The sequence below is a fragment of the Podarcis raffonei genome, chromosome 4 (genome assembly GCF_027172205.1).
Source record: "Podarcis raffonei isolate rPodRaf1 chromosome 4, rPodRaf1.pri, whole genome shotgun sequence".
Classification (NCBI taxonomy): Eukaryota; Metazoa; Chordata; class Lepidosauria; order Squamata; family Lacertidae; genus Podarcis; species Podarcis raffonei.
The window spans coordinates 26,926,958-26,939,553 of record NC_070605.1 but is presented as its reverse complement, the minus strand read 5'-3'; the positions used below and the strand labels follow the sequence as shown (position 1 = coordinate 26,939,553).

Sequence of the window (12,596 nt, the reverse complement as noted above, 5' to 3'; positions counted from 1 at the left end):
CAGACTGAATAATTGATTTCAATACAAGGAAATCATAGGATGTCCCTCTTAAGGCCGGCTGCCCCGGGGAAGTTAAGATAGCCTGCTGTCTGCTGACAAAGCTTGAGTTGCAGGCATGTAGGTGATGCATTTGCTGTGTGAGCAATAAAGGCCTGCAACAACTCACCCAGAAACAAGAGGGGACTATCGGCCTGATCTGGGAAGGCTGTTCTTTCTACCTTAGTGCAGCCTTCCAAAGCTGGTGCTCTCCAGATGTGTTGGACTACCTGGCTGGGGTTGGTGGGAGTTGGTTCAAAGCATCTGGAGGGCTCCAGGTTGGGAAAGGCTGCTTTTTGTGGTTGAGCTCCAATAATCTGACTAGTATTTGATGGGGCTAACATAAGAAGAATATGGGACGCGGGTGGCGCTGTGGGTTAAACCACAGAGCCTTGGGCTTGCCGATCAGAAGGTCGGCATTTCAAATCCCCACAACGGGGTGAGCTCCCATTGCTCGGTCCCTGCTCCTGCCAACCTAGCAGTTCGAAAGCACATCAAAGGGCAAGTAGATAAATAGGTACTGCTCCAGTGGGAAGGTAAATGGCGTTTCTGGGTGCTGCTCTGGTTCACCAGAAGTGGCTTGGTCATGCTGGCCACATGACCTGGAAGCTGTATGCCGGCTCCCTCAGCCAATAAAGCGAGATGAGCGCCACAACCCCAGAGTCAGCTACGACTGGACCTAATGATCAGGGGTCCCTTTACCTTTACCTAACATAAGAAGAACCCTGTTGGATCAGACCAAAGGCCTAGCTAATATCTGGTTTAATTGTCTTGTATAGTCATACCTCGGGTTATAGATGCTTCAGGTTGCACGTTTTCGGATTACAGACATGCCAAAACCCGGAAGTACCGGAACGGGTTACTTCTGGGTTTCGGCGCATGCACAGAAACGTCGAATTGCAACCCTTGCAGACGTGGTGCTGCAGGTTGCGGACGTTCCTCCTGCACGGATCACGTTCGCAACCCGAACATCCACTGTATTTGATGAGGTTAACACAAAAAGAGCTCTGCTGGATCAGACTGATGGTCTATCTAATAATCTAACTCTGTGTTTCTCAAACTTGGGTCTCCAACTGTTGTTGGACTACAACTCCCATCATCCTTGACCACTGGCCCTCCTTGCTAGGGTTGATGGGAGTTGTAGTCCAACAACAGCCGGGGACCCTAGTTTGAGAAACACTGATCTAACTAGTGTAATTATTCCGTATTTGACGGACTAATGCAAGGATCAGACCAAGGGCCAAGTGTCCTGTTGCCCACAGCGGACAACTAGAGGCCTCTGGAAAGGCCCTCTTCTGCTTTTGTGGCCAAGCAGTTGGTATCCTGAAGGACTGGGCCTCTGATCCTGTAGGTGGTGAAACAGTTATCGCAGCTATTAACCATCGAAGGAGATAATGGGCAGAAACCACAAAGTAACCGAGGAGAGCGCCATTGACCACCCAAGTGCTTGTTTTCCTCTTCTAATAAATACAGCAAGAGACTTAGAAACTCCCTCAGGATTCCTTGTGGCATGACTTGTGTGGACCTTCCCTTTCAGCCCACAGCTACTCACATCCGGGAATTCCTCACTCTCCTGGCTGTGTGTCACACCGTTGTCCCAGAAAGAGACGGAAACACAATCATCTACCAGGCCTCTTCTCCAGGTTGGTCACTGTCTCATTTTCTTAAGGGGATGGAGAGCAAGGAGAACAGCAGAGGAAGGGAATGAGCTGGTTTCCTCAATGAGGGCCCAAGATGGAAAGCCCATGTTTGTCAGAGGCTGTATACATCTTGAGGGTTTTTTTAATATTGTCTAGGACAGAGGTAAGGAACCTCAGGCCTGAGGCCTAAATATGGCCCTTGGAACTCTCCCCAGGCGATGCTTTGTCCTTGAACTTTGATAATGCCTCTTATTTGTTTATTTATTTATTAGATTTCTATCCCACCTCTCCCCCCAAGGAGCTCAAGGTGGCATACACACTCTTCCCTCACCATAACCCTGTGAGGTGGGTTAGGCTGAGAGTGAGTGGCTGGCTCAGGGTTACCCAGTGGGCTTCATGGCTGAGTGGGAATTTGAACCCTGGCACCTCAGGTCCTAGTCCTACATCCGTAACCACAACACTTGTCAGCTAGCCATGGCACGGCTTAGTGTTAACGTCCGAATGCAACCTCTCTATTTTTATTATTACTATTACTATTTTGGTAAGCCACTTCAGGGTTGTTTTTTTCTGAGGGGGCGTGTTACATACAAAAATTGGAGTATGGTTTTTTTAAATAAATAGACAAATGCTGAGAATGGGCAAGAGAGACGTAAGTCTTCCAGTAGGACCCTGTGGTATATAATTTCATAAATGCTCTTCAGCACTATTAGCCTCAGTGATATTCCATTTACTTTTATGTTAATAAAGCCATTTGCTACATTTGTAATGAATTTCTCATAAAGGCTGGTTGTTTCTATTGACAGATGAAGGAGCCTTAGTCAAAGGAGCAAAAAAGCTTGGCTACGTCTTCACCGGACGGACTCCGGATTCTGTTATCATCGATGCGGTAAGAGCATGTATAAAAGGATAGCTCTAAGCAACTCTGAGAACTCTATGGCAGCCCATAAATAAATTAAATAGTGCCGGTCAGGGGATCTGTAGGAAGGCCATTGGTTAGCTGGCTAAAGCACCTTCTTATTAAACTGTGTTTGATTCCCAGTGGTACCTTGGGAGCCAGACCTTTGGGGAAGGGCTGTAGCTCAGTAGGAAGAGCGCATGCTTTCCATGCAAACGGTGCTACTTTCAGTCCCCAGGTAGGGTTAGGAAAAGGCTCCTATCTGTAATCTTGGTCTGCAATCTGTAATCTTGCCAGGCAGTGTAGACCAGTATTCTTCAATCTTGGGTCCCCAGATGTCAAGGGACTGGCTGGATACTGGGGAGTGGGCACTGAGAGAAAAGGGGTTGTGGAAGAAGGGATTGGTGATCTGGGGAAACCTGTGACAGCCAGGAGATGAGACTCAGAGGCAGGAGAAGGTGCGGGAGTGGAGAGTGAACAACAGGTGCAGGAGGAAGGAGAGACAGGTCAGGATGGTGCAGAGTCAAGGGCTTCCACTCCTCCTCCTCCTCCTCCTCCCTCCTCTTCCTTCTCCTCTACTGTCTCCCAGGACCAGAAGAGGATGGAAGTGGGAGGAGCAGAAGCAGGTGACAAGCAGGCACCGCCTTTGCCTGCTTACATGCAGCTTGGGTGGGGGAGATACATAAGCTGAGGTCTGGAGCAGGGCCTCTCTGTTGCTGCAACTGCCTCATTGGGTGCACAACTAGGGGCAGCTGAGAGACACGGCTTTCCCTAACTTGTCAGTGTTGTTTTGACAATGAAGAGTGGATTCCTGGACATTCCTGGGCTGACACCAGATGTGGGTGGACTACAACACCCATCATCCACATCTATCTTAGCCCAGTGGTCAAGGCTGATGGGAGTTGTAGTCCACCCACATCTGGGAAACCCAAGGTTGAAGAACGCTGGCATAGAGAGTATGGATTAGGGTGGATCAGTAGGCTTGCTTGGTATAAGCCAGAGTACCCATGTTCATGGTAGGTGCTTTCTTGAGCACTGTGTACAAAAGCTTGAGCTCTGTTGTGACTTAGAATGCCATAACATAAATTGTGCATCAGAGGTTAAAAGTCACTGGAGGTGTCTTATCAAGCAGGACAGCCCATCACTGTGGAAGATTTAACACTTTACTGTGAAAACTTATGAAGGCGTGTTCTCCACAGATGCTCCACAATTGGAGAATTGATGCTGAATGAAATAATATTCTGTGTGCTTTGCCATGCTCTTGGAGGCACACATAAGTACACCATTTTGCCCAGCAGAGGGAGCTATCATCACATGTTTTAACGTGGGCATTCGAAAGAAGCAAGGCTTCTTTGCATGTTCGCGTTGCTTAACGTGGTTCAATTTTTGTTTCATGTGTTTGCAGCTAGGAAAAGAAGAGACATATGAGATCCTCAATGTCTTGGAATTTTCAAGGTAATTAGATTTTATAACTATTTCAGTACCTAAGAAAATGTGATAAATGGAGTGGAGAAAACTCAATTTTTTTAGAAAAACCATTAAAACAACCTTCCCCAACATCATTCCCTCCAGCAGTTTGGAACAGTTTACAGTCTAATACATTGTGTGAGGGGTGTGTGTGAGAGAGAGAGAGAAAGAGAGACACACACAGAGAGATATTACTGCTGCTGCTTCAAATGGCAGTTTAGCAGCTGTGAGAAGGCTGGCCAAGTTCCTGGGACAGACTACACCAGGGAATTACACTACATCATGATGTCGTAATGCTGCTATGTGATCCCTAACTGGCTGGATAACATGCTCAAGAATCCTCTCTAAATGGATTGTGCCAAAGCAGCTCCTGAGAAGGATAGGAAGCAAAGCAAAACCATGCAAAATTAAAAAGAATTTGTGCAATCTTTTGGGAAATGTTTTAGGCCCCCATTGAAATGTTTACTTCATTAAAAAAAATGACTTGGTCCTAAAAATGAGTACATGTAATTATAAACGTATGGTTTCGTTTTGTGCAATTGGTTGAATTATACTTGAATTATACTTCTCTATACTTGGCTTGATAATAATCAATTTTATTGCAATTTCATTGCATACATGGGTGTCCCCGGTGTCAGTTCCTATGCACTTTTGTTTGATTATCTTCATCTATTTTTTTTTAAAAAACCAGCCCTATATAATTTAAATTATTGGTTACACTGTAGTACCTTCCTGGTACACCATTTGTCTCCCAGTGAAAATAATTGAATTCAATCCTAGGAAACTTGATCATAAAGTAGGTGGAATATCCCCCTTTTCCAACTCTCCTGTATGTTTACTGTTTTTGTCCTAAAGGGAAAAAATAAGAACTTTTTTTTTTTAATTTTAAAGAAGTTAGATGGAGCTTTCAGTCGTCCCCGCCCCCCTGCAAAACAAGCAGTCCCCTGTAAGAAGACATCAATGGCAAACTGTATTCTTGGTAGAGTCCTCTGCTTTTAATCTAATTCAGAAAGAGAGAAGAAAGAAGTTCATTAATTTCAAAATAATGACATGCCGTTCATTTATATAGAAAATGAGATTAGGAAGGGCTGTTTCAGTCTCCATTATTGCTGATCTGTATTTCTCAAAGGATCTGGCCCACATTTGACTTCTCCAAACCATTAGACTAATGACAGATCCGCAGTATGTATTCAACACATGTTTAAAGCACATGACTTCTCCCAAAGTATCTTGGAAACTGTAGTTTTCACCCTCATATACCTGAAATTCCCAGTACCCTTAGCAAATGACAAGTCCCAGGATTCTTTGGATGAATTCACACACTTTTAAATGTGTAATGGGTGGGCTTTAAATGTATGGTAGAATAATTAAATGGGTTACTTCCGCGTTTCGCCGCTCACGCATGGGCAGAAGACCAAATCCTGCTGCACGCCTGCACAGATGCACCACTTCTGGCTTTTCATGTTATGGATGGGCCTCCGGAATGGATCCCATGCATAACACGAGGAACCACTGTATTCATAAATACATTTTCATATTAATTCTAAAGTAATTTGGTTGTTCATAAACCATGTTCTATAGGAAATGGTTTATTGGGCTTGATTATGATACATTTCCGGACCTGAGCCTCTAAATTTCCCCCATTACTCATATTTGTAAAGTGGTACCTCGGGTTACATACGCTTCAGGTTACAGACTCCGCTAACCCAGAAATAGTGCTTCAGGTAAAGAACTTTGCTTCAGGATGAGAACAGAAATTGTGCTCCAGCGGCGCGGCAGCAGCAGGAGGCCCCATTAGCTAAAGTGGTGCTTCAGGTTAAGAACAGTTTCAGGTTAAGAACGGACCTCCGGAACGAATTAAGTACTTAACCCGAGGTACCACTGTATATCTTTAGACAACCCTAAACCATTTGCTCTTCCTCTTTGGGTCAAAAAGATCGGTATTGTAGGTGTTTCCTCAAACCACTGGGCTCTTACACTCAACCCTCACTTGAAACCACCTCTCACTTCCCTACTTACAAGTTTGGCTAGCCAAAATTATTTTCATTCATAAAGGGCCAGGTGTCTCTTACATTTCAGAACTTCCTGGAGATTGTGACATGCCCAGGATTTCTCATATTGTTTCCTTCAGCCAGTTCTTCATGGGGTTGCACTTCCCCCTGAAGAATCAGGCGTTCAGCTTGGGGGTTTTCTCTGGCTATCCTTGTCCCTGGATGCACAAGGGGCCTCTGTGACATGGAGTGCCTTCAGCCAGCTTTGGCTGGTGGCCCAGCAGCAGCCGTATCTGGATGGGGATAACCTGACTTCAAAATAGGCAGCTGTCTCGAACCTGCAACCTTGGCGTTATCAGCACCACACTAACCAACTGAGCTGCCCGTGGGGCTGTGCCTGAAGACCATCTGGCAAGCACTTTGCTAGATGTTGATAACACATGAACTGCAACGAATGCTTCTTCTTTTTCTTCCCAGTGACAGAAAACGAATGTCTGTAATTGTTAGGACTCCGGAAGGACGTCTGCGTTTGTACTGCAAAGGAGCCGTAAGTGTCAAAGGAAATTGTCACTATGCTTTCCATTGTAGCTATGACACTTTGTGTTTCATAAATAATGCTAATAATAATAAGCAACACTGCCATTGTCATCAGAGGTTGTATGCCCTTCAAGACTTAAATTGCCCCTTTGTTACATTATCCATCAGTAAATTGATCTGTTCTCTGGATCAGGATTGTGTGGACAGGATCAAGCCAAGGTTGGCTGTTTAATCCAGCCTTCCCAACCTTGGTGCCGTCTAGATGTTTTGGACTACAACTCCCATCAGCCTCAGCTAGCAAACGGTAGCAGGGCCTTAGGGGAGTTGTAGTCCAAAACATCTGGAAAGCACCAGGTTGGGGGAATAGTGGTTTGAACAATGTCCTTTATCTCTTTGAGGGAAGCAGGGCTCTCAATTCAATCACACCATCTCTTTCCAACAATTTATAGAGTTTGTTTGTTTGTTTTCTAGGTATGTCCACAGCTTATTATTTTGCGGGTCAATGCTGCTACCTTCCTTTTAATTATAAAGTGTCCTACTTGTTACCTGAACCGCCTCAAGCACCCTGGAAAGGCAGGATATAAAGGATATAAAGATCTTAAATAGGCATTATAAAATGCATTTATGGACACATGCTTTATCTATGTTCTTTCTTGTTGGTAGGATAACGTCATTTTCGAGAGACTCTCCAAAAATTCCCTGTATTTGGAGCAAACACTGTGTCATCTTGACTATTTTGCCACAGAAGGTAGGCATTTGTTTTTAGCAGTCTGGAAAAATGAGAAATTGGGAGAAACCAAAATGGATAGATTCCTTAGCAAGAACTATCTTCCCCTTGTTCGATGGAATGTGGTGGACAAGGGTTTGGGTTTTTTTAATGAGGAAGAGGGGTTTGGGCTTGGTTCTTCTGTTAAGGATTCAGGTTTGAGCATCAAAATAGTGCCATATATAGTTTCACATGCCATACGTATCGAACATGGGCAGAATTGAGAGAGGAAATACAAGTTGCAGATTGTTCCCGCACCTGCTGAATGTGGTCTGATAGACACATTCTGTCCCATGATATAGACAGCCAGAGGGATCTCCTCTGCTTTTGCTTATTACAAAATGGTGTGACCAGACATAGACTGTGGGACCAAGGAAGCGTGTGCATGGACTAAAGGCAGTTCTGCCACCCATACCATTTTCAGCCGCCTTTAAAAGAACAACACCACTATAATCTGTTTCCAGCCAAAGGAGATGCTGAATTGGGGAATCTACAGAGTCCAACTCAAGCCAGAGGCAAAACATTCCTTGGGTGAAAATGGAGTGTATCAAGATTGCAATCTTGTTTAAAGAGGTGTGAAACAAAAGATCAATTGGAGTGGAGCAGTACCACAGAAGCAACATTAACTGAGTCTCCTAGCTCTCAACTGGTGTTAATACCTTTGTTTAGCAAGTTGGGAGAGTGTTTCTGAAATGAATCATGGGTGGGTGGGGAATAGAACAAAGAAGTTTGAAGGTGACGTGTGGTACCTCTATTGTAAATGTTTAGGAAAACGGAAAATGAACTTGGATCCTACTGCCCACACTTCTGTTGTGTTCCCTTAAGATGCAGTAGCTGCCCCTACAAGTTTGCTATATGAAATCAAATATGCCTGTCTCTTATTTCATTGCTAATGGGACATTACTGAGGTAGAACAACCTGGGCAGTGGACTATGTTCCTTTTATGATACCATGTTGCTGCGAAACGTATTCCTTCCCATGCCTGAAAGTTTCTCCCTACCACACAAACACTTTTTTCCTGGGAACTCCCACACCCGCAATAATATTGTCCTTCTGTTTTATATGCCATGCTCTCTCCTTCTTCTGGTTCACTTGTGCCAGAAGAGAAATCATTATTTTTATGTATGCTAAATTCTATCAGAAGTCTCATAAAAATAACGCTGTTCATATTCCAGAGGGGCCTGTTCTTCAGATTACAGCGCATGGTTAACCTGTGTCAACATTGGTGCAAATTACATGTGTCCATTAAAAGGAACTACAGAGCATTATGTTATTTGCAGTTGGGCAGTTAATGTGAAGCTATTCAACTACCTCATGTCATGTTTCTGTGACGTCACAATTTAATTTTAAACTATATTGTAGTATAGTAAGTAATTTATTTTTAAAATTGAAAGCTGCGTGAAGGTGTTAAAGTTGCCATTCCTAAAAAAACCTCATTGATATTGCAGGGCAGATTTCTCCTAATACACACATTTTGTATACAACTTCTTAACCTAATATATACATTTTGGTAAAGCAGTATTCCCTAATATAATGCATTTTATGGTTATTTTCACTTTTATGATTTTATGCACCCGATTCTTTGCATTGTTGTATGTATTACATGGCCGGAGGAGTGCACTGCAAAATTTGGAAGGGTTGCTATTTTTGGCCCGCGTATTGTTTTGGAAAGTGGGAATTAGGTCGGTCTGCCTTTAAATGTGAACTGAATCAAATTACTCCCTTTACCAATACCTACATTTCCTTTTTAGGTTTGAGGACTCTGTGCATTGCATATGCAGACCTATCGGAAAACGCTTACCGGGATTGGCTGACCATCTATAATGAAGCCAGCACAAACCTGAAGGACAGAACTCAGAAGCTGGAGGAGTGCTATGAGATCATTGAGAAGGTAACTAGGAGACATGGTTTTGAGCTGCTTACAGCCGAATCCTCTCCCACTTGGCAAATTTTGCCAATAGCAAGTGGAGTCAGGGGTCAGCAAACTTTTTCAGCAGGGGGCCTGTCCACTGTCCCTCAGACCTTGTGGGGGGCCAGACTATATTTTGGGGGAGAGAAAAAAAGAATGAATTCCTATGCACCACAAATCACCCAGAGATGCATTTAAAATAAAAGGACACATTTTACTCATGTAAAAACACCAGGCAGGCCCCACAAATAACCCAGAGATGCATTTTAAATAAAAGCACACATTCTATTCATGTAAAAACATGCTGATTCCCGGACTGTCCACGGGCCTGATTGAGAAGGCGATCAGGCCGGATCCGGCCCCCAGGCCTTGGTTTGCCTACCCATGAAATAGACTAAACTTTACCAAGCAGTGCATCCATTCCGTTTCACTGGAAGCATTTCAGATGTGTTAATTTCATATCCCTTGAATATTCCCCCCAACGCACCAAATAATAATAATAATAATAATAATAATAATAATAATAATAATAATAAAATCATCCATGTGTTTCCTGCAAAAGCAGAGTGTTTCCTTAACGAAATATGAACAAGGATTGTTATCACTTCGTAGAAATACAGCAAGATTTCAACGTAATGTTGGCCTGGTTCACAAGTCACGCTATGGCAGCTGTGGCTTAGCATGATTGCACAGGCTCCTGGTGAGGCAATTTCAGCCTCTTTGCTCTCCTATAATGAACGTTTGCAGCATTTGGGGCATCTTAGTTTAGAGCAGGGTTTCCTGAAATTGGGTCTCCAGCTGTTTTTGGACTACAGTTCCCATCATCTCTAGGTAGCAGGACCAGTGATAGGGATGCTGGGAATTGTAGTCCAAAAACAGATGGCAAAAGCAAGCATGGAATATCCATAAATACTGCCTGACTTTGAGATAGACAGTTGAGTAAGTAAAAGTATGGATTCTGTTGTTGTGATTTATCTTCTTTCTCATGATTAAAAAGTCAACCAATTTTCATCACAATTAAGCCCCCTTAATTTTTGCATTCCTGCAGTTGAATGTTTTGTTTAATTTGGATGTCAGTAATTTTTGCATCAAAACTGAAAAAGCCCCCCCCCCCCAGCATACATTTTAAAATGTTTTCTCTTCGGTTGTTAACAATTTGTGCAAAATTCATTTGAAATCTCTTAAATTATCTGCTGAGTTGCATGTTTGATTTGGAGCCACACATATAATTCCTGTTTTTGCAAAAAGTGTCACATGCTGATTGAATACATAGATCTGCTGTTTATGAAAACGCACTGCTCTGTTATTTGCTCTTTTCTCTTTCCCAAAATTCAAAATATGTAGCCTTTAAACAAAGGGCACTTAAATCTATGATTATGGATTTTGACAAATGTTGTTTACAAAAGACTGGGCACTCGGTTCTAAACAAGGCAGCAAATCTCACTAAGTTAGACGGAGTTCATTTCTGACACAGGGGCTGATGCTTAGTCTGTCTTATCTGTTTATTTCCCTTAAACTGTTTACATTTCTACAGCAGTCGCCCCAAACCTTCAGGAAAGTTAAGAATATACTAGAGCCAGTGCATTTTACAATTGCAAATGATATGTGCCGCTTGATATTAAGAATATTTACTTAGAAGCAAGTTTTACAGAGTTCAGTGGGACTTATTCCCGAGCGAACTTCCTTGGGATTTCTGGGTTTTTTTCTTATTTTGGAGTATATATACATCTGAAGGATATATAGAGATGGGAAGATAAATGGATGGTCATTACATTTGTGCTTCCAAAGTGGGACTTGATCAGGTCAATTAACAGTTTTACTTTCAGATGATTGCATCCACTTTGTAGGTATATTTTGAAAGCAGGAAGTATATTTAACGACACGATGCCATGCAACCTCTGTTTTCTGAACTTAAGAAATATAGCAATTAAGGCTATTAAGAATGTTGCTATGGCAACTGGTGCGTGGACCTCTCCACTGGCTATCTTTTAAAGTTGCAATTACAATTAATTGCTTTTGAATCGTTGCCCTCCTTCTGATCAAAGTGCCTGGTCCTTTTATGCACTCTGAAATGTCCAATTTTCATGCCAGAGGAGCAGTGAAAGTTAACTGCGCCATGCATATCTTGTTGAAGGGTGGGTAGTAGAAAGGATAAGGCACAGCTTGCTGTCATTAATTTCTGTTTTTGAGCATGGTCCAAGCTGAGATTGATCCCAGAAGAAGGAGACCTCCCAATTCTTTTCTCCCCTCTTCCATCCCTTTGCAGGATTTACTGCTTCTTGGTGCTACGGCCATTGAGGACCGCCTTCAAGCAGGTGTTCCAGAAACGATATCCACTTTAATAAAAGCAGAAATCAAGATTTGGGTCCTAACAGGAGACAAACAAGAAACAGCTCTGAACATAGGTAACAACCCTTCAGCTTTTCTGCTAAGGTGGCCCTGTGCAACGTGTTGGATCACAGGGCTCTATCCAACATTAGTCATCTGGTGAAGCACACTCATTTCAATTAATGGGCATGAATAACTTATGTGCATTAATTTTATTGGGTCTACTCTGAGTACAACTTGGCTGAATACAACTCACAAGATTTGGTGGCTTGAGCAGTGTGGCTCATTCGTTGCACTGCTTTGACCCTTTCATTTAATTCATTAAATGAGTAAGAGATAAGAAGCACAGGCTCCTAATTGTGAAATCTGGGTGCAGATTTCCTTATTGCCCAGACTAGAGAACGTGCCCATTCTATATAAATTTTTATAGGAATCGGGGAGTATGTGGCCTATTAGTGGGTGGAGTTTTGGGTGGGTGGGTGGGGGGCACTAATCTCCTTGCAGAACTTTCCTTTGAGACTGAAACCCTTGTGTGTCATAACAGGGAAGGAATTTGATTTAAAGCAAAAAAATCATCCAATTTTCAACTTTTCTAAATTTTCTGATGCGGTTCTCCAACAAAAGTGCATGTACTAGGGGAAAATGTGTACAAAAATGAATAAATTAGTGAAAACAATGTACAAAAATTCATTATATAGGGAGAAGTTGCTTGGAAAAATATGTAGGTTAGTTAAAACTGCAGACAAAAATGTGTTCATTAGGAGACTAAAACCAAATAATTCTTTTCATGAGGATTTAAAAATAATTCTTTTCATGAGGATTTAAAAATAAATCACGAATTGCTGAAACCTACATTATCATTCAGGGAAACTACACCTGACTGATACCACTTCACTCTGTTCTGTTGCATCTTTATACATACTCAGTTTTAATTTCAAATGTGCTTGTGCACCTAGACCTTTAACTTTTTGTGACTTTCAAGTCAGTACGTATTGTTGGTTGACTGTTAGTTATTTAAGATAGGCTT

The 12,596-nt window shown here is 42.6% G+C and overlaps 1 protein-coding gene across 7 annotated transcripts in view; it reads left to right on the top strand.

The window, feature by feature from the left end:
• Window positions 1-12,596, top strand: part of ATP8A2 (ATPase phospholipid transporting 8A2) — a 318,241-nt gene that overhangs the window by 85,945 nt on the left and 219,700 nt on the right. For all 7 annotated transcript variants that reach the window (XM_053385915.1, XM_053385914.1, XM_053385918.1 and 4 more), the window contains 7 exons: window positions 1,574-1,679; window positions 2,480-2,562; window positions 3,977-4,026; window positions 6,507-6,576; window positions 7,230-7,314; window positions 9,084-9,223; window positions 11,508-11,646. In XM_053385915.1, coding sequence (XP_053241890.1) covers window positions 1,574-1,679; window positions 2,480-2,562; window positions 3,977-4,026; window positions 6,507-6,576; window positions 7,230-7,314; window positions 9,084-9,223; window positions 11,508-11,646 — 673 coding nt within the window. The remainder of the gene's footprint in view (window positions 1-1,573; window positions 1,680-2,479; window positions 2,563-3,976; window positions 4,027-6,506; window positions 6,577-7,229; window positions 7,315-9,083; window positions 9,224-11,507; window positions 11,647-12,596) is intronic.